Source organism: Haplochromis burtoni, unplaced genomic scaffold (assembly GCF_018398535.1).
Source record: "Haplochromis burtoni strain Fernald_Lab_line unplaced genomic scaffold, NCSU_Asbu1 Contig_301, whole genome shotgun sequence".
Lineage (NCBI taxonomy): Eukaryota > Metazoa > Chordata > Actinopteri > Cichliformes > Cichlidae > Haplochromis > Haplochromis burtoni.
This window is the reverse complement of record NW_024582662.1, coordinates 574,620-599,049: the sequence shown is the minus strand read 5'-3', so window position 1 is coordinate 599,049 and position 24,430 is coordinate 574,620. Positions and strand designations below refer to the sequence as shown.

Sequence of the window (24,430 nt, the reverse complement as noted above, 5' to 3'; positions counted from 1 at the left end):
AAATAAAGGCACCTGATAAAATAAGCATTATTAGGGTGTGTGAAACCAGTGATCTTCTTATACGTATGTAAAAGGAGACCTCAGTTTAAGTATGGGCCCCAGGGATAATAAAGGCTGAATACATGTCATTCAGACGCGACATAAACGGTAGTAACCAGACCAAAAAGCAGCGCACATTTCGGTGCTTTTTTTCCCCCTGAGATGTCATGCACTTTGGATTCTAGCCAATCATTTTACCTTTCCAAGGATAGTAGGCGGGCCCAGGTACGTACGTTCTTTTAGAGCAGAGCTACAGATTAAAAATGCCCAAGGCGAAGCGGTCAAAAGTCTGGCTGTACTTCACAGCAAAATATGCAAACTCAGCAGCCTGCAACAAGTGCTTTAAGGTGATACTGTGCAAAGGAGGTAACACCTCGAAATTGATGAAACACCTGGTGACGCATAGCGTTGTTTTAAAAGCCGAGAAATGCACCGTATTTGATAGCTTGTTGCAAGACCTCACACGAGCACATCTACTGTGGGTGTGGTGCCTGCTATTGGACCCGGAGTTAGCAACATCCCCCAAGAACCCAAAGAGTAGAGTCCTGGCCCCTAGCCCTGCCAGTGTAGCAGAAATGATAACGGATGATGGTGGCAGCAGCAGCCGCTCTTCTCTGGGCGAGTAGCTTAATTTTGTTCGTGTGTAATTTACGTTGAGTAGGCTAACCACGTTATTACATTAATGCACGTAAGGTGAACTAGCAAACACTGTCGTAGTTACATGCGGCTGTCTTCTTGTTTGATAGAGTGATACCATATATGCCCAATAGCTGCAAAAAAGGCTAACATTGTTATCTTTTTACAAAAAAAACCCAGCTAAACATGAGAGGTTTTAGGACAAAGTTTGTGTTTTCCATTGTTTGAGCACCGGTTCCAACCAAAGGAGGTATGTTGTATCAATAGAAAAGGCTAACTTGGTTTTAATTTTGCAGAAAAAAAGAGACTTCTAAAAATAAAAACATAAGACGCTTTTGGACAAAGTTTGTGTTCTCCATTCTTTAAGCACAGGTTTGAGCACCGTTTAAGCACCGGCACCGTTTCAAAAGTACCGGTTTGGCACCGGTATCGGATAAAACCTAAACGATACCCATCCCTAGACACAACCTGATCTCCCTCAGGCAGCTTTCTTGTCATTTTTTTTAAGCAGACGTCAGGAATAGTTCTTCGGTGCTTCTGCTCTACAATCCATGATTAATAGTGTTCTGTTGTGTTTTCGTATCCATATATGCTTTCCTTCAGAAGGGCTGGACTGCTGTTCAAGACCACAAGTTTAAAGAAAGTCTGACTCAAGGTAACAAGACAGGTGGCTCAAGACCTTTGCACAGTACTGTGACTCTATTAATGTTATGGATTGTAAAGGCCTGGAGTGTGTACTGAATGCAGAAAAAATCTGAAACACTAGATCTGGCTGCTCATACGTACCCGTGACAAAAAGTATGCCTCTGTGGATTTTGTAGGATGAGAGTTAATACTTTTAAAACCATTAAGGGTTCATCTGTGACCAGGCTGCAGTAGATGCTCATTTGCCCTAAAATGTGCAAAACGCTCTGATTATTCAGAATGACAGATGGAGGAAGTAGAAAGAAGTGGTGAATTGCACTGAGGTACTGATGCTAGGAGCAGAGGCCAGATATGAGGTCGGGACTGAAACACACTTGGTAAAGTAACAATGCGATGCTATTAAGGTGGTATTACATTATCCTTTAATACATTACATTATTCAGTACATTCCATCTCAGGCACATCATCCTATTTTTATAAAATATTACATTAGGTGCCTGCGGTTATATCATCATTTTCTAAAGTACATTTGAAGTACAATTAATATTTAGCAATGGACTTAATATCACACGTTGAACATGTGGAGGAAGATGGTGAAGGTGCAATATAAAAACATAAAAAAAAAGATAATTAAAGCAGCTGCATGGCATCGAGCACCCTCCCTGAGTTATCCTACATAATGAAAGATACACTTTACATTAACACAGTCTTGGCTCTGATTCCTAACATCAGCTGTACATTATATACATGTCACAGACAGCGATTAGTTATTTCCAAAAAGGACAAAGTTAAAAGCGTTCGCATGTCATCTCTTGGCAGAAAGACGTAAACGTCACAGGAGAGGAATGATGATTTAAGACCCGTTGTGATCAATGCACCCACTGGTTTGTGTTACAGTGATTCATTCTTACTATTTTACAAATCATTTAATGCAAGTTTAAAAAGATCTGACATAAATACACACCTCAAGTCCTTATTCAGACTTGTTTCTTCTTTGTCCCATTTTGTGTGACAAAGGGGGGAAAAACGACTCGATTTTACCTCAGAATTTAACAGTATATACTGCCAAGGTCAAGAACGAACTGCTAAGCCTAATAAAAGCATTTATTTCAGGGTCACGATGTCATCTTCGATATAAACGTGGAGCCGATCGGTCATTGGTGGACGTGGGCTTCAGCTTAACCGTGGCGAACGGATTGGTACCCCTGCAATATACAAGGAGATAAGGGCAGAGGAAAATAAAAGTTGGGTTGTATGAAGGTTATAACCGGAGAAATGAGCATTACATTTTGAAAACTGTACAAACATCAGCTCAAAAACCTGAAATGAGAAGGACAGTCATGGTTTTCCAAATGCTGCTAACTAAAATGGTTTCAGCACTAGAATGCACTTCAAACTCTAATGGAAGCAGTGCTGTGCCATTTCAATCACTGCCCTCAGCTGTTGCTCTCCAATTGTACGGGTTCGTGATACACTTCAAGAAAATATCATTAGCTTTTTTAGAAGAGAAAGCAAAAGCACTCCATTTTAACAGCCTGCCTCCAATTTGAAAGCAAATTTGAAAATATATTATTCTTACTTTGGGAAAAGCTGCGGTCGGGAGTCATTCACTTGCGATCTCTGTCGAAAAAAAAAGGAAAAAGAGAAAACATGATGAAGAAGGTACAGTATGAGATAGTGAGAACCATTACAAAACCACAAAACAAAGACACATGCACTAATGGGAGCTCAGCGAGATTGAGCTCTTGACCCTCTCGCCCTTTCTTTTTCACTTGGTCCTCCCACAAAGGGGCTGATTGATGACCTGTGTCAGGTTGCCCGGCACGCATTTCGCAGTGGGTCCACAGTTGACACAAAGTGCAAAACTACATTATTACAGTAGTGATGGACTGTAAAAACAACAACACCTGAGAGCAAGCAAAAACAATCTGAAAATATGCTTTAAGCTCCTGGCACTCAAATTGTTTCTGCATGTTCCTAAAACGCAAATGCTATTCAGAGCACTTTCTGATCTCAGTAGCACCAAAGTGAAAAGGTCATTTCTGGAATTATTTCCAGATCACAGCAGGGTGCTAAAGAGGAGCAAATGAGGAGCACACACACACACACACACACACACATGCACACAAACTCCAGGCTCACATCAGCAGCTCGAGCTTCCTCCCTGCATCCACCAGAAAGAAGGATGTGGTGTCATTGAGAACAGCACCTGGCCACAGTGCCCCTGCTGGACAGACGGGCAAATGCCACATTTGTAGCAAAGGTCTGCAAATATCGCACCCCATGAGAAGTTCCATCTCACTTGCCTATCTTAATTTTCTCCATTATCTTTGCACTCACATGCAGTTTTACATGTTTGCTGAGTCCCACACTTTTTCCCAGTGTGGTTTTTGAATGATCTTTATCGTTAATAATCTGTGGGCTGGTGGTTAGAACTTTCTGTTTAAAACTTGGGTTAAGACCAAATGAACCACATATTTATGGGAAAAGGATGTACACAACTGTGGGAAAGATTGATTTTTGCAAGCGGGCAAATAAGAAATCATTAATAAATTATCAGCAATTACACATGCGTATAATATGACACCACCCGACTAGATCTGTACAATTCACAGTGGAAGAATTAGATAACTAGTTGTAGCGTAAATCTCTTTTACAAAGACTGCAGATGATAGATGATAGGACAGAGGATTGACTGATATTCTCCTCGCTGCTTATTAATAACTGACTGTCATACCTTATTTTCTGAATTAGACATGTTTGAATTCATAGGTGGTGCCTTATTCATAGACTGCGAATGTGGTTTATTCAAAGATGGTGACTGCGGTGGCGGCGGTGGTGGAGGAGGAGGCGCAGCCCCACTCTGACTGCTGACTCTTGGATGGTCGGGCAGGCTGTTCATGCTGCTGTTGCTCCTGAGAGTTGCTCTACTGAAATTATACAAAAATTAAAATTAGCTTGGAAATACAATTTTTTTTAAAAGCACCTGGACTTTTTAGGTCCTATTGATATAAAACCTGGTATTGGTATCTCAACGATACTTTTTTTCTGTCCTGTAAGTTCAGGATGTAGCCCACTGAAATGTGTTAAATAAGTTATCAGACTTTATAATTTTTGTGTTGACTGCTGCGTATACTTCATTTATAGCTTGTAGCACATTTAAACCAAGGAACTTGACCCAAAGTCTGCAGTATAAAACACAACTACTAAAAAGTCCAGTTGCCTTTTTTTAAGCTCTTGAGACTACCACAGAAATACAGCATCTCTGTTTTTATACCCAACACCTGATCCCTTTCTCTCTCTTATTCACGAAAGCAGGTCTTACTTATTAGCCGAGGGATGGATGGATTGAGTTTTCACATGAGATGCACGGGCCTAGCTTTGGTGCAGTTGATAACGTTCACATTTAGCTGTGACAGACTGTGTGTCTAACTGAAAAAGTTTTACTTTAGCAGCTCCTGCTGAATTTCCCCACAGCAATAGGTCACCCAAATATTTTAAGTAGTTCACCTATTATTTCAGACCATGAAGTTTCATACTGACCCTCTTTTAAATATGTTGGCCCCAAAAACAATAGGGACAGCCTTGGGGCAACTACATCATGTTTTCTGCATCACGTTTGAAGGCAAACATTGTGCATGAGGTTTAGTTTAAATCCATTATTACCTGCTACTATTACAGAAAGGAAAGATATACTGAAAAAAGCAATAAACGCGAAGCATCCTCCATTCTGAGCAATACGTTGTTTTTGTCATGATATACCAATACACTTCTGTAACAACCACCGATTATAGCAACATGACGTGACATTTGACAATAAGAGGCACCGCTTGCCACAAGGGCTGATATACTTTAAACTACAGCAGGGCCAAAGTTTGCAATGGCACTGGGGAACAGACCCAAGACCTTTCTAGAACTTCATTCGTTCCAGCTACAAGTACCAAATAGGATTGTGTTTAAACAAACTTATTAACAACAACTAAAACCACCCACACATGAAGAGGAATTATACTTCTGGGAATGAAATGAGACTGAAAAACAAGAGGAGACAAAAAAAGGAGACAGTGGTGAAAGGAGCAAATAAGTATGATTTTGTATAATGCTAAATAGCTAATTAGTGCTAGCATAACCTTGAATGTAGGAGTGAGAGACACTTCAATAATGTAACTTCCACTAGCCCCAAATCATGTTGTTTACTTCGAAGTTTAAGCAAGTTGGCTGGGTATCAGAGTCTGGACAGCAGGAGTTAACTTGTTAGTGTAGCTAGCATGCTGAAAGAATGCAGATGCTAGTAGCTGCAGTATTAATACTTCAAAATCAGTCAACTCGATCTTGGGCATTATTACCATAATGCACATGCTCTCTGCCAGTTAGAGTAATTTTTACATGCTGTTTTGTAGGACTGCTGGTGGTGTCAGATTATATATAACATAATGAAGAGAAAACTCTAGAACTGTTGATCACTGATGATCAGTCAATTTAATGAGATCTTTATTACCTGGGGGTGGGTGACACTGGTGGATCGTCCACTGCTTCCACAAATGAGGCTGGAAACCATCCTTGACTGAAATCAAAAGGTGACAGAAAGTAAAAGCTACAGTTGTTACGTGTTAAGTGAAAGAAATACACATATAGGAACATGTAACGACTTGTGAGCCTTTTAGTACAAATGAGTTATGCTTTTAGTAGTTTTTATCGATGCTAGCTGTGTGGTTAATGCCAGTCAGTCAGGTTGGAACTTTTGCCTTTGGGTAGCATCTGTGTTCAAGTACAGACTAAATATTTAATTTTGTTATCTTTGCTTCATTCAGTGCACTTTTTTCATTTTTCTTTCTTTCTTCTAGTCTAATATTTTATTCCTGTATTTTCTATTCATTCATATGTTGGCATAGTGAAACCGACCCTTCTTAAGTCAAAGGAGCTTGCAAAGAAAAGCATCTGGACTTCTATAAGTTGTTTGAAGACGTTTCACCTCTCATCCGAGAAGCTTCTTCAGTTCTAAGGTCAAATGGTGGAGAGTCCCAGATATAAACCTAGTGGGAGTATCCCCCCACAGAGGGACAAAAGGACCCCCTGATGATCCTCTAATCGCCTGAGCCAAGGTGTAAAACTGGGTGTGGGTCCCAATCAGCCAGAGTTTCGGGTGTGTTCATTGTGAAACCTGGCCCCACCTTATTAAGAACGCCTCTTTGCGTTCTTAAAGTCAGCAAAGAGGCACAGAAAAGAAGACCAGACACCAGCGAGGGAGGATAAGAAGGACAGACGCAACAACATTGTCATCCCCTATGTAGCCGGTGTATCTGAGAAACTCAGGAGAGTTTTCTCCAAGCATGACATCCCGGTGCATTTCAGACTCAGCAACACGCTCAGACAAAAACTGGTTCACCCGAAAGACAAAACGCCAAAACACAGACTTAACAATGTGGTGTATGCTGTACAGTGTAGCGAGGAATGCCCAGACCTCTACATTGGAGAGACCAAACAGCCACTTCACAAGCACATGGCACAACACAGAAGAGCCACCTCCACAGGACAAGACTCAGCAGTCCATCTGCATCTTAAGGATAAAGGACACTCTTTCGAGGATGCCAACGTTCACTTTTTGGACAGAGAGGACAGATGGTTTGAAAGAGGAGTGAAAGAAGCCATCTACCGGTATGTCCACTGTGAACGACCATCTTTGAACAGAGGTAGGGGTTTACAACACAAACTCTCTGCCATCTATAATCCAGTTTTGAGATCCCTTCCCAGACGCCTTAACGCCCACTCACATCCTGGGCCATCTGACCTCAGGAATTCGCACGATAAGGTGGGGCCAGGTTTCACATGAACATACCCGAAACTCTGGCTGATTGGGACCCACGCCCAGTTTCACACCTTGGCTCAGGCGATTAGAGGATCATCAGGGGGTCCTTTTGTCCCTCTGTGGGGGGATACTCCCACTAGGTTTATATCTGGGACTCTCCACCATTTGACCTTAGAACTGAAGAAGCTTCTCGGATGAGAGGTGAAACGTCTTCAAGCAACTTATAGAAGTCCAGACGCTTTTCTTTGCAAGCTCCTTTGACTACGATGACCTGGATGACTGAGAACCTTCACAGACATACGACCCTTCTTAACTTTAACAACTACTGCTTGCACGAATTCTAAGGACTACACATTTTCTCAACACGCAGAATGTAGAACTGTCCAAATTTGTTGAACTGACATAACAAAAAGCAGTAGAACAGCAAAATATATGCACTGTGTGTTCTGATAAAAGATTTCTAGGTAGTTTACAGACAATCTTGATGAGTAAGTAGTTATATGTAGCAGAGCTATGCAAACAAATTAAGATTTAATGTGTGTTTGGAGTTTGCTTTTGCTTATTTCTAAATGGGCTAGAAGGGCTTATGAGGCACTATCTCTATGTCTACAAATAACCCCATTCATTTTGTACTATGCTAAAATTATTACTTTTTTCTTATTAAACTGGCCTATGTCATCTGCAAGCAAATGACAGGAACGGACACTTTGCACATCCACACATGCAGTCTCCACGCAGTCACAAACTACGATTTTTTTTTACCGTGGGCTGTTGTCGGCACGTCCAAACAGCCAGCCGTTCCTGGGCTGTTGGACCAGCACATTAATTATCTGTCCCCTATTGAAGGACAGCAAGGTGGGGTTGGAGCCAACAGGCTGGTGGGCCACCCGGGCCTTCATGACTCGTCCTCCACCACCACCACCACCTCCTGCTGAGTCTGCTCCGAAGCGAAAAACGCTTCCCTGTGGAGACGGGGCTGGAGGAATGACAAATGAAACACAAAGGTACGAAGAGAACAGTTTGTTAAGCTGATAAACTTTCTTGGCAAAGAAGAATCTCTGGTGAAATTATTAATTAAAGAATATTAATGACTAGATTTTTTGTGTGTGTGTGTAACTCAGAGGGTTAGGAGATTATTAAGTGTCTTACTCCAGGCGCAATGCTTTTGTTTTAGCAGCGGGGTAATTCATTGAATTATACTGAATAAGCTGATGTTATTTTCCCCACCAGTGAACACTGGTTACAACCTACATTATTTCGCTACTGTTGTTTATGTTCTATTTTGATAAATCATTACTCCGTCTATTTTTACTCTAAGCAAACAAATAATTAGCCTTTTTTCAACTGAAAGTACAAATGAGGAGCCATGAACGTGCACGATGTGCAACGTTATTAAGAGGGCAATAAACAGTTAGAGAAAAAAATTGATAAAAACATCTGGTAGCTGTAAGCATAATAAGCACTGATGAATAGCCATGATGGGATGTGAATATTTAACAGACAAGCATTAACGTGACGGGAACACATTTATTTTTAAGTGGAACTAAACATCAGATCACTGAAATGGGTTTTTCATGGTGGCTGTGGCTCAGGAAATAGAGCATGTTGTCTAATAATCAGAATTTCGGTGGGTTCTCCAACCATGTGGGGCGATCGTGGCTCAAGAGTTGGGAGTTTGCCTTGTAATCGGAAGGTTGCCGGTTCGAGCCCCGGCTTGGACAGTCTTGGTCGTTGTGTCCTTGGGCAAGACACTTCACCCGTTGCCTACTGGTGGTGGTCAGAGGGCCCGGTGGCACCAGGGTCCGGCAGCCTCGCCTCGGTCAGTGCGCCCCAGGGTGGCTGTGGCTACACTGTAGCTTGCCATCACCAGTGTGTGTGAATGGGTGGATGATTGTGTATAGTGTAAAGTGCTTTGGGGTCCTTAGGACCAAGTAAAGCGCTATACAGATACAGACCATTTACCATGTGTGTCAAAGTGGGTAAGATACTGAACCCAGAGCTTTCCCTGATGCATTGTTTGGAGTGTGAGTGAATCTTAGGTTAAAAGTGCTTAGGCATAGATAAAAGCTAGAAAGTAGAAGAGCACTATGGATCATAAATGCATCACTTGAACACCTAAAAAGCTGATGTTAAGTCTATTTTAAAGCGTTGTAGTTCTTTATTAATCCGCTGCTCACCTCTTGATGGTATTTTGCCGAGGGGCATCTCGTCTCTGCTCCTTCTGATCTCCCTACCTCCTCCCTCATTCCCCACCTGTATGAACATATAACAAGCACAGACTGAGACTATATTCAAATCTGTTGTCATTTTACTATTCGTGTAAACATGAGGTACTGCTGTTGTTTATGTAGGAAAGAGTAAACTAAGAGTGGACTAAATAAGCTCAAGCCTGCTGGAATTTCAGGTGCAAACAACATTTCTATTAATGTCAGAATCAGAATACTTTATTAATCCCAAAGGAAATTATAGATCTGATGTCCAATCACTAATCTCTCAAAGGTTTTTGAGAATCCTCTAAATCAAACTATACTGACAGCAATAATTGGGGTCGTTTCAGTCTAAGATGACCTTCCACAATAAAAAATGAATACTCTGCCATTTGTGTCTCTGATTGGTAGATGACTAATTTTCCTAAGAGGAAACATTGCCCACGTAGACTGACAGGTTTTGAGGTATGATGCATTTTTTGCATCTGATTGCTTGAGGGGATGTAGATGACAAATTTTAGGCCTGGTAGCCGTTCATTTCACGTGCAATGAGCTGAAAATTGGATGTTTTATGTAGACTTTACCATGTGAAGTAAAGCGAAAATTAAAATGATAACTGACCTGTCTTAATGAATCTTTCATGTTCATTTTATACATTTTTTTTAAAGTTCTCCTAGGTTCTCATTAATATTATGTCCCTGTCTTGCTTCTTTTTTGGTTTCTTTTCTGCTGCTGTGGGAGCTTTTTTACTTGTTTTGTTCGATATGTTCTTTGTTCCAATCACTTGTACATACTGGACTTTTTTATTACAAACCCAGTTCCAAAAGATTTGGGAGGTTGTGTAAAATGTAATTATGATTTGGAAGCCCATGTTGTATTCACAATAGAACACAGGGCGAGATTAAACTGCATCATTTTTTAGAAAAAGATTTTGAATTTGATTGCAGGAACATGCCTCAAAAAAAGTTGAGACAAAGCCGAGTTTACCACTTTAGCTTTCTCTTTTCTTTTAACCACAGTCTGTAAAAATCTGGGAACCCTTGAACACAAATACCCACAGATTCTCAGAATCTTTAGAGAATAAAAAAACATTATTCTGAAATTATCCCACAATTTTCAGATATTTTTTTTAATTCACTGATTTATTTTTTTTAGAATGGTAAACCTCTGCCCCTATAAGATGCTGTTTTTCTTATATCCAGTCATGTGACTGACCTGTTGCCAGTTGACTTAATCGGCTGAAAAATGTTCCTGCAGATGTTTTCTCACAGTACAACTTCATTTTCTAGCTTTTTGTCAACCCATCCCAGACGTATTGCTTGTTGTTAAAATGGTAAATGGTAAATGGCCTATATTTATATAGCGCTTTACTAGTCCCTAAGGACCCCAATATCCAGTCATCCACCCATTCACACACACATTCACACACTGGTGATGGCAAGCTACATTGTAGCCACAGCCACCCTGGGGCGCACTGACAAGATGAGATAAATTTTCTATGTGTATTCTGTTCTATTTTGAATAAAATATGAATTTCTGAGATTAACAAATCATTGCATTCTGTTTTTGTTTGCATTTTACACTTTACAGTTTTGTTTCTTTTTGGATATAAAAAAACCCAATTAAGTATCATAGCATTTCTGTTTTATAATAATGGATTGGATTTATATAGCGCTTCTCAAGGCACCCAAAGCGCTTTACAATACCACTATTCATTCACTCACTGGTGGAGGCAAGCTACAGTTGTAGCCACAGCTGCCCTGGGGCAGACTGACAGACTGACAGAAGCGAGGCTGCCATATCGCGCCATCGGCCCCTCTGGCCAACACCAGTAAGCAAGTAGGGCAAAGTGTCTTGCCCAAGGACACAACGACCAGGACAGAGAGCTCAGGGATCGAACCGGCAACCTTCCGGTTACAGATGCGATTCCCAACCCCCTGAGCCACGGTCGCCCCAATGACTTCACTACCCATAAATTATTCATTGTGGCATTTTTGAAATTACAGTTGTTGAGTGTTCACTATTTCTTGTGAAGGTAGTTTACTTGTGATAGCAGCTGTGGCAGATTAGTTTGCACCAGCGGGCCAGGAAACAGCGATTCATTTGAGCTTAAAGGAATAGTTCCACTTTTACTCACTGACTGTTAGATGAAAAGATTTATTGCACACTACAGCCAGCAGCCAGTCAACTTATCTTAGAAACATGGAGGGAACAGTGTGGCTCTGAAGTCAGTATACACATAGATGCTTTTTTTTCCTTTTAATTTGTCAAACCTGACTCACAGGCTTTTCTCTGTGATACACTGGGATAAATCCCTCGTCAGACCAAAACAAACACTGGATCAATGCTAATCCTCTGATTGTTATTATGAAAGCATATGTGGGATATGGTGGTTCACTGGCATGTCGCCTTCCAATGAGGAACAGACCAGCAGGGTTTATCTCAGGGACATCTTTGGTCTTTACTTCAATAGTAATTGCAGCTGTTATTACAAACAACAATGTGGTTTTGATTTGTGCAATTATCTTTGGTGGTAATAAATCACTTTACCGAACTCAGAGACAGTAAAATGTGCACATATTTGAATGCTACACAGGGTTCAGATTTAGATAGCTTTAAAAATGTGTGCCGCATTCTTCAGTTTATAACTTTATCCCTCCTCTAAAGGTTTTCTGTAATTGTGTTTTATGCACCAAGTGTGATTCATTTTGAAGATTTCAAATCAATCAATGCTAACCACCAGAGGGCACTCTGGTAACAAAAATGTTGTGCTTTCCCCCACAATGGCGTGCCTTCGGTCTGATGTTATGCATTTCTCAGTGGAGATAACTCACAGCTGTATCGCAATTGGATTTCTTATCTAATATGTGGCTCATGAATTCAGTTCTACTCAACAATGCAATTTTTAAACTTTCAAGCGCTTTTCAATTTTAAAGTTCCCAAAATAGACTTTAAAGAGATTCACTCAGTTTTCCACCCCAAAGACAGGATTATACCCCACACAGCTGCATATTTTTGGAATTGTGGAAGTTTCATATGTCACTGTGGCCCCAAACCTTGCATAAGTAATTCAGTTGCTAGGGTGAGTCACTGATATAGACACACTTTCTTCTGAACTCACAATGTTGTCCAAAGTTGAAGGTCTTTGGGCCTCCGGTTGTCTGGTGGCATCAACCTCTTCTGTCCAGGCAGCAGCTTTCTGCTGGAGAGTAACCCCGTTCTGCAACACAATCACAACCACACACACACACACACACACACACACAACACACACACACACACACACACAACACACATCACACACACACACACACACACACACATGACAGATAAATATTTTTCCCCATTAGTAAGTGAGGATTAACACAGTTAACACAGTTGCAAGCTTAGGTCAGAGCAGCTTATTTTAATACTCATTTGGCCAAAGAGAGGAAACTGAACACAGTCTTCAGAGTGATGCTATTACACATACCATTCGTACAACTTTTGAAAAAACAAAATGTAGGTTTAAATCAACATAGTTTTATTAGTCTTGCCTTACAAATATGCCACCAGCATGCTTTTCTGTTTACAAGACCAAAATCTGTTTCATCTGGAAAGGTTAAAGCTGTGGCATTAAAAGTTTGTGAAAAAAGTTTATGCGATTAGGCAATAACTGCCAGATGGGGCCAACTTTTTGAGCATAAGCGACAAACAAAACAAAAAAACAAAAATCCCAACTTCGGATTATGAACTCAGCAAAAACTTTTGAGTCTCTGAACTCAATATTTAATTTCACATCTTATTTACTACAACTTGATATTTATTTTGTAAATCATGGCCCCATTTTTGGTAAAATAGATATTAATGCCAGGAATGCTTTTGGGAATTCCCTGCGATTTGTTAGTTCAGGGGTCCCCAATCCCAGTCCATGAGGGCCGGTGTCCCTGCAGGTTTTAGATGTGTCCTTGATCCATCACAGCTGATTTAAATGGATAAATTACCTTCTCAACATGTCTTGAAGTTCTCCAGAGGCCTGGGAATGAACTAATCATGTGATTCAGCTGTGTTGACCCAGGGTGATATTTAAAACCTGCAGGGACACCGGCCCTCATGGACTGGGATTGGGGACCCCTGGGTTAGTTGCTACTGAATAGCTGTGCAGTGTCTGCATTTTCTAAAAACCAAGTTGGTGATGCCCAAAATGTTTGACTTAAAGCTTCAAGACAAAGGTCCACATTCGCTACATCTGTGCTTTATATGCAAGCTATGTTGCAGACATAGTACACCCCAACAGGAAAATCCACCACGCCTACCATGTAAGGTGCACAGGCACAAGGAACAGAAAAAGGAGCCCAAGAGACTGGGTATGTTGCAAAAGTACCTCCTATCTCCTTTTCTAACCACTTGTCCTTGACCTCGATGACATTTTTACTGTGGTCAATGACAAGCGGTGTGTAGGAGAATTCGTATGGAAGCAGGACATGAGAAGAGCGGTTTGCTGAGCATCCAAACGACCCTTGTCTCCTAAAATGATATGAGGTCACTGTGTTGAATCAACAGTGTGCAGAATATGAACTACAGAACACACGTCTTACTTCACCACAACTTGTTCTTAGCCTAAAGCTTCAAAATGAGAATGACGTGAAAACTAACTAACTTCATCAAAAAGGTTGGAACTTTAAAGAGAGAGCATATAGGGCCAGATTTACAAAGATTATATGGCAGCCCAAAGCCTTCTCACACAAAAAGCTTTTGGATTTACTAACAGTTTTGTGAACATCGTGGATATTTTTGTTTTTTGTTGTTTTTTTGGGGGTTTTTGGCAGCTGGCCTGTGACGTATGTATGATGTATCTGTGACGTATATTATGACGCACGTATTTGCAAACGTGATTTACTCACATTTGTTGTGCGTTATTTATTGTAAATTGCACAAAATCTACCACAAAGCCTAATGCCTATCGTGGTTGTCATAGTTGCTTCTCGCGTCTTTATGTCGAACAAGAGGGGTAAATTTTATCAGACAAAGTGTGTTATTGGTATGGATGGATGGCTCAAAAGTTTGTTCTGTCCTAAAACTCTTGACTCATAATTCACCCTGAGTAATTAGAGGCTTATTTCTACTTGTCAGTAATGCTGGTATTGTAACACAGCAGATCAGAAATTAACTTGACAGAGCTGTTTCTCAGCAGTGCGCACACAGTGAGTGATTTCTCTCCAGTCTTTAATGAGTAAAATTGAAATGTTTGTCAAAAGCTTTTTGCAGCTAATAATGAGATTATGTCACTATGTTAGATGAATACTCAGAATGTTACCTTCGTTAACACAGGGCAGCTCAAATTCTGATGGTAAATAACATTTGTCATTCTTCTACACATCCTATAGGTCAGCTGTTCCACACAGATTTCAGTTTTATACAGTGTAATAGTTTGTAATATTGCAGCTCTCCTCTGGATAAATCCAGCTCTCCGCCTCAGTCTCAGTCCTCAAGACTTCAAACCCAGTGCCAAGAGGTTTCTAACAGAAGAGTTATCCCTCATATCCTTCAGACTCCTCCACTGATCTGACCTGCCTCACTGGTTTCTGAGAGTGGAAACTATACACGCGCCTATGCACTGTAATATTTTGGTTAGTAGGCCCAGATAACTCTCTCTCATGCTTCCTCATTGGGTCTGGGGCTGCTCTTGGTAGAATGCTGGTTAGTACTGCGAGACAACAAAGACAGCATCATTTAAACCAAACTAAATTCTACGGACGCTTGAACGCACTTCAATTAATATAGCTCATAATCTTGATTTAGAAAGTTGATATAGATCAATGTTGTGTAAGGCAACAACGGGATGAGAAGAAGATTATTTTTTACAGCAGTGTGATGTTCAGAGTTCAACTGTGCATTTAACTGTTGTTGAAACTTCAACATTGTTCAGCAGGTTAAGGCTTGAAATGGGAAACACAATTATAATTCACATTTACATGATATGATATGCTGTCACTTATGGGATGGTGTTTTCTCCTCTCCTTTCATAAAGGATGGTCCCAGTGTTTTCTGTGCTAAAGGGGGTAATAAAGGAAGTAGTGGAGCTTATTTCTTAGGGACCAGGAGAATTGGAACATTTCTTATTATGTCTGCCGCACAGACACTTACGCATCACTTCACTCAGTTAGGAACCGTCCTGAACAAAATGGACTACTGGAAGGTATCAAGTGATCCAAACAACAAACTTTCCAGATCAAAATCTGATCAGCTGCAATGAGCCTGTTCCACATGGCCCAAACCCTCATAGGACCTGAAGGATCCCCTGCCAGTACCCTGGTGCCACTAAACCCACGGGCCTCCTTGTTCACATCATGTTTAAGCTGCTTTGGTGGATTTTATGCTCCCCTCCCCTTGTGTTTTTTCCTCTTTGCTTCTTCTCCTTTGCTCCTCTCTCTCCTCTCTCACTAGTCTCCTCCAGTATGTCAGGGGGAGTAATTGATCCTTTCCCTGGCAATAATAGTAACTATAACTGTGCTCCTGTCATGTCAAATCTATTATTAAATTGCATGAGATAATCTGTGGTTAAATAGTAACTGTGTCTCTTTTGAGCTCCGGCTTCATTACATCTGCTGATTTAATCTGACTTTCATGATTTCGATCATTCATGAGCATCTTTCCTCAGATTCTTTCTCTGTTATTCATCTACTGCATTTTAGCATCTTTCAAACTGCTGATCATAAAGGCATACAGCAGAGTGGCCACACCTTACTTACTTATTCTCACATGACGGTAAGATTAGTTGTTATGAGGTCATATTTAATATGTTGCAAGGGTCTGTTTTGTACAGTAGTAGCTATTTATCTATTCCTGTTGTAGCATACGGTTCAACCAACATCTGCTCAACAGGAACAACTAACATGAAATGTTGGTAGAGCGGTATCATAAAAAGTGAAACAAATATCATAAAAGTGAGTCCAGAGTTCAAAGACACAACATGCAACCAGGCTTGCTGTAGGAAGGAAACCTCCTCTTGAACTTTAAAAGTCTGACAAATGGTTATAAAACAGGATGACCTCACTCTGGGGAATTATATCTTATATCTTATCTTATGTTTCTCTGACATTCATTAGTAAACTTCATCTGCGAAGCATCTCCAGTTAGTAAGCCAAAGTGAGCTATAAATATTAAACTTACAAATGCTATTTGAAGTAAGTTGTATACCTTATTCATGAGTTTGGTGAAGGACTCTATCAGGCCACAGTGCTTTTCTGCCAGGAAGCGGTATCTTCTCTCTTCCTCCTGCAGAGCCTGGTTATGGCTCTCCCTGAGGAAGTCCACATACTCACTACCACCCTGAGGATACGCCTAATTGACAGAACATGGATACAGAAAACTGTACAAGGACACATACACAAACAGCAGTGCTGAATTTCTCTCCAGTCTACTGAAAGAGTACAGGAGAGAAACGCACAAACCTGGCTGGGTCTCCTGTTCAGACTCTCCAGAGCTGCTGCCTGGCTGCGGAGTTGCATTTCATACGTTTCCCTGCTGCCCTGTATGAGAATGCATATCACACCTGTGTAAAACCATCTCAAACGCTCAGGTATTTACATTAAGTTGAAAATCTATTTGTAGAAGCTACAATTTTCAAGTTATATTAATTTCCAGCTTGATTTTTTATTTTTTATTTTTTGGACTCTACTAGAGTAACTTTGTATGATTCACAGTTCAAAATAAGCCTTTTTAAAAAAAAAAAAAAAATACTAGGTTACAGCCCTGCCACTCAGTCCATCCTTTATGTGAAACAAACTGGTTTAGTTTGTTGCCTTTTTAGGCCACCCTGGCTTGAAACCAGCGTTCTTCTGACTGGCTGCCAATTGCAAACAGAAGGTTTGAACAGCAGGTGTGTTGGGCGCCGTTCACAGCCAGACCTCTGACATCAGACAGATCCAAGAGAAGATAATCTGAGCTGTTAGAGCAGTTTGAAGTCTTCTGGGTCACTTTGACATACACTGACCTCATTATTTTTAGCTTTGGCCACGTTTAGCATGACCACCATTGTAAGCATATATAAGAGGGAAAGCATAAGAGGTTCAGTTTACCCTATCCTGTCATACTCTTACAGTCCCTTCTGTTTTGTTCTTACTCACCAATAAGTAATCTCTGTCTAATCTGACATTTTTTTCCATGGAGTCAAGAACCTCCAAACTGAACCAGCGGAACTGAGAAGAGACAAAGAAAATAAAGTTACCCTAAAAACATGAAAAACCAGGAACATATTCATTCTATCGTAGTCAAACACTATGATGAGCAATGAGTGTCTACTAATATGTAACTTACTAATCCCTCCAGTTCTAAGGTGAGTCTTCGCTGGCTCTCAGAAACCTGAATCAGGACATCTCCTGAAAGATGAGTGGATTATAAATATATAATATCTTTACAGAACAAAAACATGAAATTATATAATGTGCATTTTGACTTCCAAACTCATCAGGTATCAACAGATTCTAAACCAGATTTATCAGTAATGATAAGCAGGTAAAACATGTTCTGTTGTTGCTAATATAAGATCAGACCATCATGACTCCAAAGTCCTTTTTGTGTCACAGATACTGAATGATCTCACAACTCACTATTGCACAAGTGGCTGATTTCAGCTTTGTGTTGCTCCAGCCTAATTTTTATTGTTTTATTAACCCAGATTATGTTTCTCCATGTAGGTGCATGTAATAACACGATAACTCTAGCCAAATTAAGGAACTGTATTTCTTAGTCCATTAAAAATAAAGCAGATGTTGACCAAAGTGTTGATGGAGTGCTGATGGAGAGAAACCAACATAATGGCTTTGACAGTATTTTGGACAATTTCCACTTGTGAATACAGCCTAGAGTAAAGCCAAATAAAGACTCGTGAAGGAGTAAGCCTACCCTGAAACTATAAATGTTGACAGCATCAGAGGCCCACCTTTCACTGTTGACAATTATGGAACTGCCATTATATTAGCAGGTAAAGAAATGCTGTAAGAGTTAGTGATTCAGAACAACAATAAGGAAACTGTATTTATGAAAGGAGACTGCTCCAAAAGGGCAGCACGGTGGCACGGTGGTTAGCACTGTTGCCGCACAGCAAGAAGGTCCTGAGTTCAATTCCACCATCAGGCGGGGTCTTTCTGTGTGGAGTTTGCATGTTCTCCCCGTGTTTGCGTGGGTTCCCTCCAGGTACTCCGGCTTCCTCCCACCATCCAAAGACATGCAGCTTGTGGGGATAAGTTAATTGGATAATACAAATTGTCACTAGGTGTGAATGTGAGTGTGAATGGTTGTCTGTCCCTATGTGTTAGCCCTGCGACAGACTGGCGACCTGTCCCGGGTGTACCCTGGGTGCCCTATGACAGCTGGGATAGGCTCCAGCGACCCTGAAAAGGATAAGCGGAAGCGAATGGATGGATGGACTGCTCCAAAAGTACATAGCTACAGTACAATGAAAAGTATTTACCTCCTTGTTCGTTTTTCTCATAATTTGTACACTGTTTCTCAGATAATCAAACAAATTTCAATATCAGGCCAGTATAACCCGAGTAAATAAAAAATGCTGTTTTCATATGAGGATTTCATTTATTAAGGGAAAAATTTGCTCTAGAGGAATTTTAACACACTTTTCTTTGCAGAATTATTTGAATTCAGTCACATTGAAGGGTTTTCAAGTATCAATGGCGTGTTTGAGGTCATGTCAAAGCATCAAGATTTAAGTCTAGACTATGACTGCCTCATCCCCAAACCTTCTCTTTTGTAATTTGTTTCATTTTTGTGAGTCATTAAGAGCTGGACTTGTTTAGATTATGTTGTGTGACCTAAGAGTGCTTGAGCTGTAGGTCACAAACTGATGGCTGGGCAGTCTTCATCAGTTTTTGGGCCAGGTAGGTTTTGATAGCTTTTATCCCTTATTACAGGAAAGCCAAACTCATTTTCCATTGTGGGCCACATACAGGACTGGTAAAAGTCCCCCTTCTGTCAACGTGAAGCAGTGTAACCATGTGTTGAATTCCTCAAATATCTTCATCTTAGAAAACTGATATGCAGTTTCAATTTTACAGTATGCCTCAGTTTTTTTTACATGATAAAGAAATGCTGCTGTAGTAAATGGAGAAAAAGTACATTATTGGCCAAAATGCCCTGTAATAATCAAACTACATTTTTGCTTATGTTTTAGTTTTATTTTATTTGAAAAATGCATTACAAAAGTATAAATTGCTATGGTACAAAATAAAAACGAACTTTTCTGTCATTTAAATATTTGTCTATTACGTGATTACATTGGTGTAGTATTAACAGCCATAGCCAATGTCTATGTAGCAAAAACCTGTAAAACTTAAATATTTAAGATGATTTATTTGAAAAAAAAAAAAAAGATCATTTATAAACTGCATTCTGTGCTGACTAGTTATCTCTGTCTAATGATAAATGACATGATGATCTGAAATGAGGTAGTTTGCTAGCTCTGGAAGTTATTTTCTTGCTAACCCTGTTGTGTATATTACAGTTTTCCTAGTGTTCTACTCTTTGTGGCTTTATAAAGTGTTCTTTACCACTTTGTATGGATGGCTGGTGAACTTTCACTTTTGACTCTTGGGCTTGAGGACCAGTGTAAGTGATTTGACTGTTACTTACATTTTTATACAGCTTCCTTGTTACTATACTGAATTGATTTCTTACAACACCTCTACTTCCTTTTTAATGAATCTCTGCGTAATCGCAATAGCATCTTGAAAGTTTCGCAACTGCTTCCTGAGAAACCTCAAAGGTCAGCTCCTGCTGTCAAGATTTATTGGAGTGAAGGGTAGGGGATGGACCTAAACACTGATAAGAGCTCTAACCCAGTTCCATCATCATTTTCTAGCCTACTGAAACATTGCAGTACATTCTGGAAATGTTCGACTAATTCAGCTTGGCTGTCATTTCCTCAGCAGGGAGACTATATCATTGTACAGTGTACAGTAAGAGTAGACTAATGATCCAGTTCCTACAAGGTCTTCAACTCCAACTGTTTAAACTGTCATACCGTTGACATAAAGCAGTTAAGTGAACGGAGCACGGCCCGCAGCCTGTCTTCATCTATTATTCATGTCCCCCGCTGACATCTGACACCCATCTGCCAACATTCTTAACTTACATAAAAACTCCCTGAAACATACATCAATTTAGCTTTGAACCCATCCAGCTGTTATGAATTAGAAATTAAAGTTTAAAGTTCTGCCACATTCTTCACTTGATTTGAGCCCAATGCAAATATTAGGTGAGTCTAAGCGAAATCTTTTAGTCCTTCTGTGCACTGACTGTTGCAAATGCTGTGAAATGCAGTGCCTTCAATAATTTCAAACACTATGTTTAACACACACATCAAAGCTAATCACAAGCACACATTACGCATGCACAGCAATTATGAGTGCAATAAAATGCTGCCTCGGGGAAAACTGGGGTCCTCATGTTTTAATGTGTTTAATAAATGGCCACGAATACATCACAGACAAACTGCTCATATCCTGGTGAGGTGCAAAAATGTCTTTGCGTTTCCACTCATCAGCTGTGGATTCTCACATACCTATGGAGCGTGATGATGCCGTGTGGAAAGCTCTCTCCCCAATCTTTGAAAGTGCGCTGAAGTAAGCGTCACTTGTCGCAGCAAGAGCTGAAACACATACACACAAACACACACACACACACACACACACACAGCACAGTCGTTTGATGGTTTTCTTTAGCACAGTTCATTTTCCAGATATGGCACTTCAAAAGCAGCTGCTAAATATAAGAATATGGAAAATTATCAACCCTATTTGTATTCAAATGTAACGTTTATATACCCAGGTCCTCTGCCTGTAATGTACCAAATGAGTGGTTGAACAAAAGTATGCAAAACAGTCTGAGAGTGTGAGACTGGCTCATTTCAAGAGTGAAACATTACTGATTGTGCTTTATTACTGTCAGTCTGCATTTTATAAAGTGACGCTGGGACAGTAAAATTAACAAGTTCTAATTTTGTCACTTCCTGGTCTTGGTAAGAGCTCAGTGACATGTTATAAGTTTCAGGCTCCGCCCTGAACACACACAAGAAGTTTACAGCCCCCCTTTGCGGCTGACAAAGAGACACATCTTAATCTAGTTCTTATGTCTGCAGGACTGTTGATGCACCACTGCTATTACTGATTAATTCTTGATACAATAATTGTGCTGTCTACACAAACACATTTAACTTAATAATATAATAAATATCATTTACATTTCATCATTTTAAAGATCTTCACATTAATGCACCAGCAGTGGGATGAGTGATGAATATGATGTAGGTAGCTGAAAGACAGAGTTTAATCCTGGCTCTGCAATCAGCTCTTCCCTTTCTTACAAGACTTATAGAAAACATATAGAGCTACACCTAAAAAGAATCCAATAGTTCTGTATTGAACAAAAGCGTCATTGTTCCATTATGTCCACATCAAATATAGTGGTGGAAGCGTGTTTGTCTGCTGATAATGTAGTCATAACAACGTTGGTTGGTTACAGACCCATAACTAAGGCTGTAATAGCACCAGGATATTCCCAAAGCATATGAACTTTGGAGTTGCACTCAGATAGATACCTGGCAGCTCCCAAACTGCAGTTTATGGCAGTTATAAAGATAGTTTTGTGATTTTTCCCCAAAATAACATTTAAAAAAAAATAGCAGCAGATTTTTCTTTGTTTTTGCTTCCATACATTTGTTCTTTTCTTTCAATACTTACTCTTGAAGGCTTGGATGTAACTGTTCCCCAGTGAAACCAGTTTCTGTAGGCCTGGGTTGAACTCATTAATCAAGCTCTGTTTACAAAAGCACACACACACACATATGCACAATTACCACAGCTTCTTTTGAGTATTGATAGCCAGAAAAATGTAACAAACCCACTTAAAGAGAAATCAATACAATTAATCTTGAACTCAATTTATATTTATGAGCACACCCACTCTCTCTCTCAACACTGGAGCCTCTGCAACACAAGATTCAAATCTCTGCTGCTATCAATTGAAAGCGAATGCTCGTTGAATTCGAAAATGGCATCACGTTTTCCACCTCAGTAGCCACGAAATGTTTCCATGTTACAAAATTTGCCCCAGTTCCCCGAAGAATCTCTCAAGAGGAAATCAAGTTTGTTTAATGCAAGTGCGCGGCCCACACAAAGTATCTGTTTCTTACCGAGTAAATCCCTAAGGTGGAGCGATGCAGCTGATCACTATTCATTCCTGACATGTTTATATCCAGAATAGTGCAACTGTGAATTGAATCCAGAGAAGGTCTGCAGGCCTTAAATCTCTCTGAAAAAGTCCCACAACCTCTGAAAGAAATGAGAGTTAGATTGGGTGTGGAGCTGAAGAGCGAGGGCAGCTCAGTGAGGGGGTAATCAACACCGGTATGGCCTGAGAAAGATAGGAGTAAATAATTAAACGTGGCCCAACCATAAAACACACTGACACATGCTTTGTGTGTGCTCAGGTGGGTGTTACCTGAAGTGAATGTTTTATTCAAGACTTTAGTACATATCTGCTTTCACAAAGTGTTGGAAATGATTAAAATAACCTGTAAAATTACACTGTTATTATCATATAAAACCATATTTTTTCAATATAACAGAATAAATCCAACAATTTCTCTCGGAATTCAAGGATTTTCCTTTCCTGCCCCAGATCAAGGCTAACAGTTTCCTCATAGGTACGTATTGATAGTTTATCTATTGTACAATTTCTTACAATAGCATTTTTCAGGCGCTAGTTTTTTCTCCTTTTCTTCTTGGATTAATACATATACCAGTTGATTTTTATAGCGGCAGTGGTCCGGGGGCAGTGTATATGCCTTGTAGGTTGTAAAAGCATTGAAAGCTTCTTGATGATTCTTATTTTTAGTGTTTATGAAAATGAATGAATGAACCTGTTTCTTCTCAAAGCAGCATTATTAGCTATGCAACTAATGTCATTTAAAGAAAGAAATATATTATTATGTCAACTGAATATTTCTTTTTTAAAATGATTGACAGAGTGCTCATATCCACCTTGATAATTATACGTTAATGTAGTATCCATGGCAAAAATTAAGGGGACAAATTGTTCAGTTTATTAAAAGTCCATATGCAGTATTGGATGCTTTGGATTGGGTCCCCTGGGACCTCAACACATTTGTGCTTTTAAAAACACTGATCAACACAAACAAACTGATTGGCAAAGTCATTAAAAAATGAAAAAATAAAGAAAAAACACTTATCAGATATGAGAAAAAACATACTTCTGGTGTCTGCACGGACCATAGTTGGTAGGATGTGGTTTTAACAATGCTCAGTTGGTACTAAGAATGCAGAGATGGTTTACCTCAAATTGTGATCCTACCATCTAAATGTCAGGGCAGAAATCAAGACTCGGATCAGAAAACACTTCTCCAGCCGTCCACTTTCTAATTTCAGTGAGCCCATTGGAAAATCAACCTGAGGTTATTGCTCTTAGCTGACAGCACTGGCACCTGATGTGATCTTCTGCTAATGTAGCCCATCTACTTTAAGGTTGAATGTGTGATACTCTTCTGCATCCTTTGGTCGTAACGAGGGGTTATTTGGCCGTTCTCCTGTGACTTCTGCCATTTTCACCCAGATAACTGCTGCCCACTGGACATTTTCTGTTTTTTGGAGCATTCTTTGTGAATCCTAGAGATGATTGTGTAGGAAAATCCCAGCAGGTTAGATGAACCCATCTGGCACCAACAACCATGGTCAGTTTGAACTTCAGCGAGTCATCTTTACATGACTACATGCCTAAATGCAATGAGGTGCTGCCCTGTGATCAGCTGATTAGATATTTGCATTAATCAGCAGTTGATCGGGTATATCTAGTGAGACTATATGGAAGACATATATAAGTGTAAAGTATATAAAACATAATCATTGCATAAGGAAGGAAAGAAACTTGAAAACCTTTTCACCTATTTTTCAGAAAGACAGGGGCAGAGTTGTTTGCCATATTTGATCAACATCTCAAGTGTGTGGGAGGAAGGTTATCGACTCCTCTCTTTACTTCAACTATCACATTTTGGTACGCGACCATCCTGCTGGCAAGCTGAAACACA

At 40.0% G+C, this 24,430-nt stretch overlaps 1 protein-coding gene across 1 annotated transcript; it reads right to left on the bottom strand.

Moving 5' to 3' along the window:
* Positions 1-1,684: 1,684 nt before the first annotated feature.
* On the bottom strand, positions 1,685-24,081 carry baiap2l2a (BAR/IMD domain containing adaptor protein 2 like 2a). The gene is made up of 14 exons (XM_042228090.1): positions 22,520-24,081; positions 22,068-22,143; positions 20,891-20,977; positions 17,632-17,693; positions 17,442-17,513; positions 16,767-16,844; positions 16,513-16,656; positions 12,455-12,553; positions 9,304-9,379; positions 7,889-8,102; positions 5,819-5,884; positions 4,058-4,250; positions 2,900-2,940; positions 1,685-2,525 (listed from the first exon to the last, which is right to left on the bottom strand). The coding sequence occupies exons 1-14, from the start codon at positions 22,571-22,573 to the stop codon at positions 2,444-2,446; spliced, it is 1,344 nt and encodes a 447-aa protein (XP_042084024.1). The 5' UTR covers positions 22,574-24,081; the 3' UTR covers positions 1,685-2,443.
* Between the last annotated feature and the right edge of the window lie 349 nt (positions 24,082-24,430).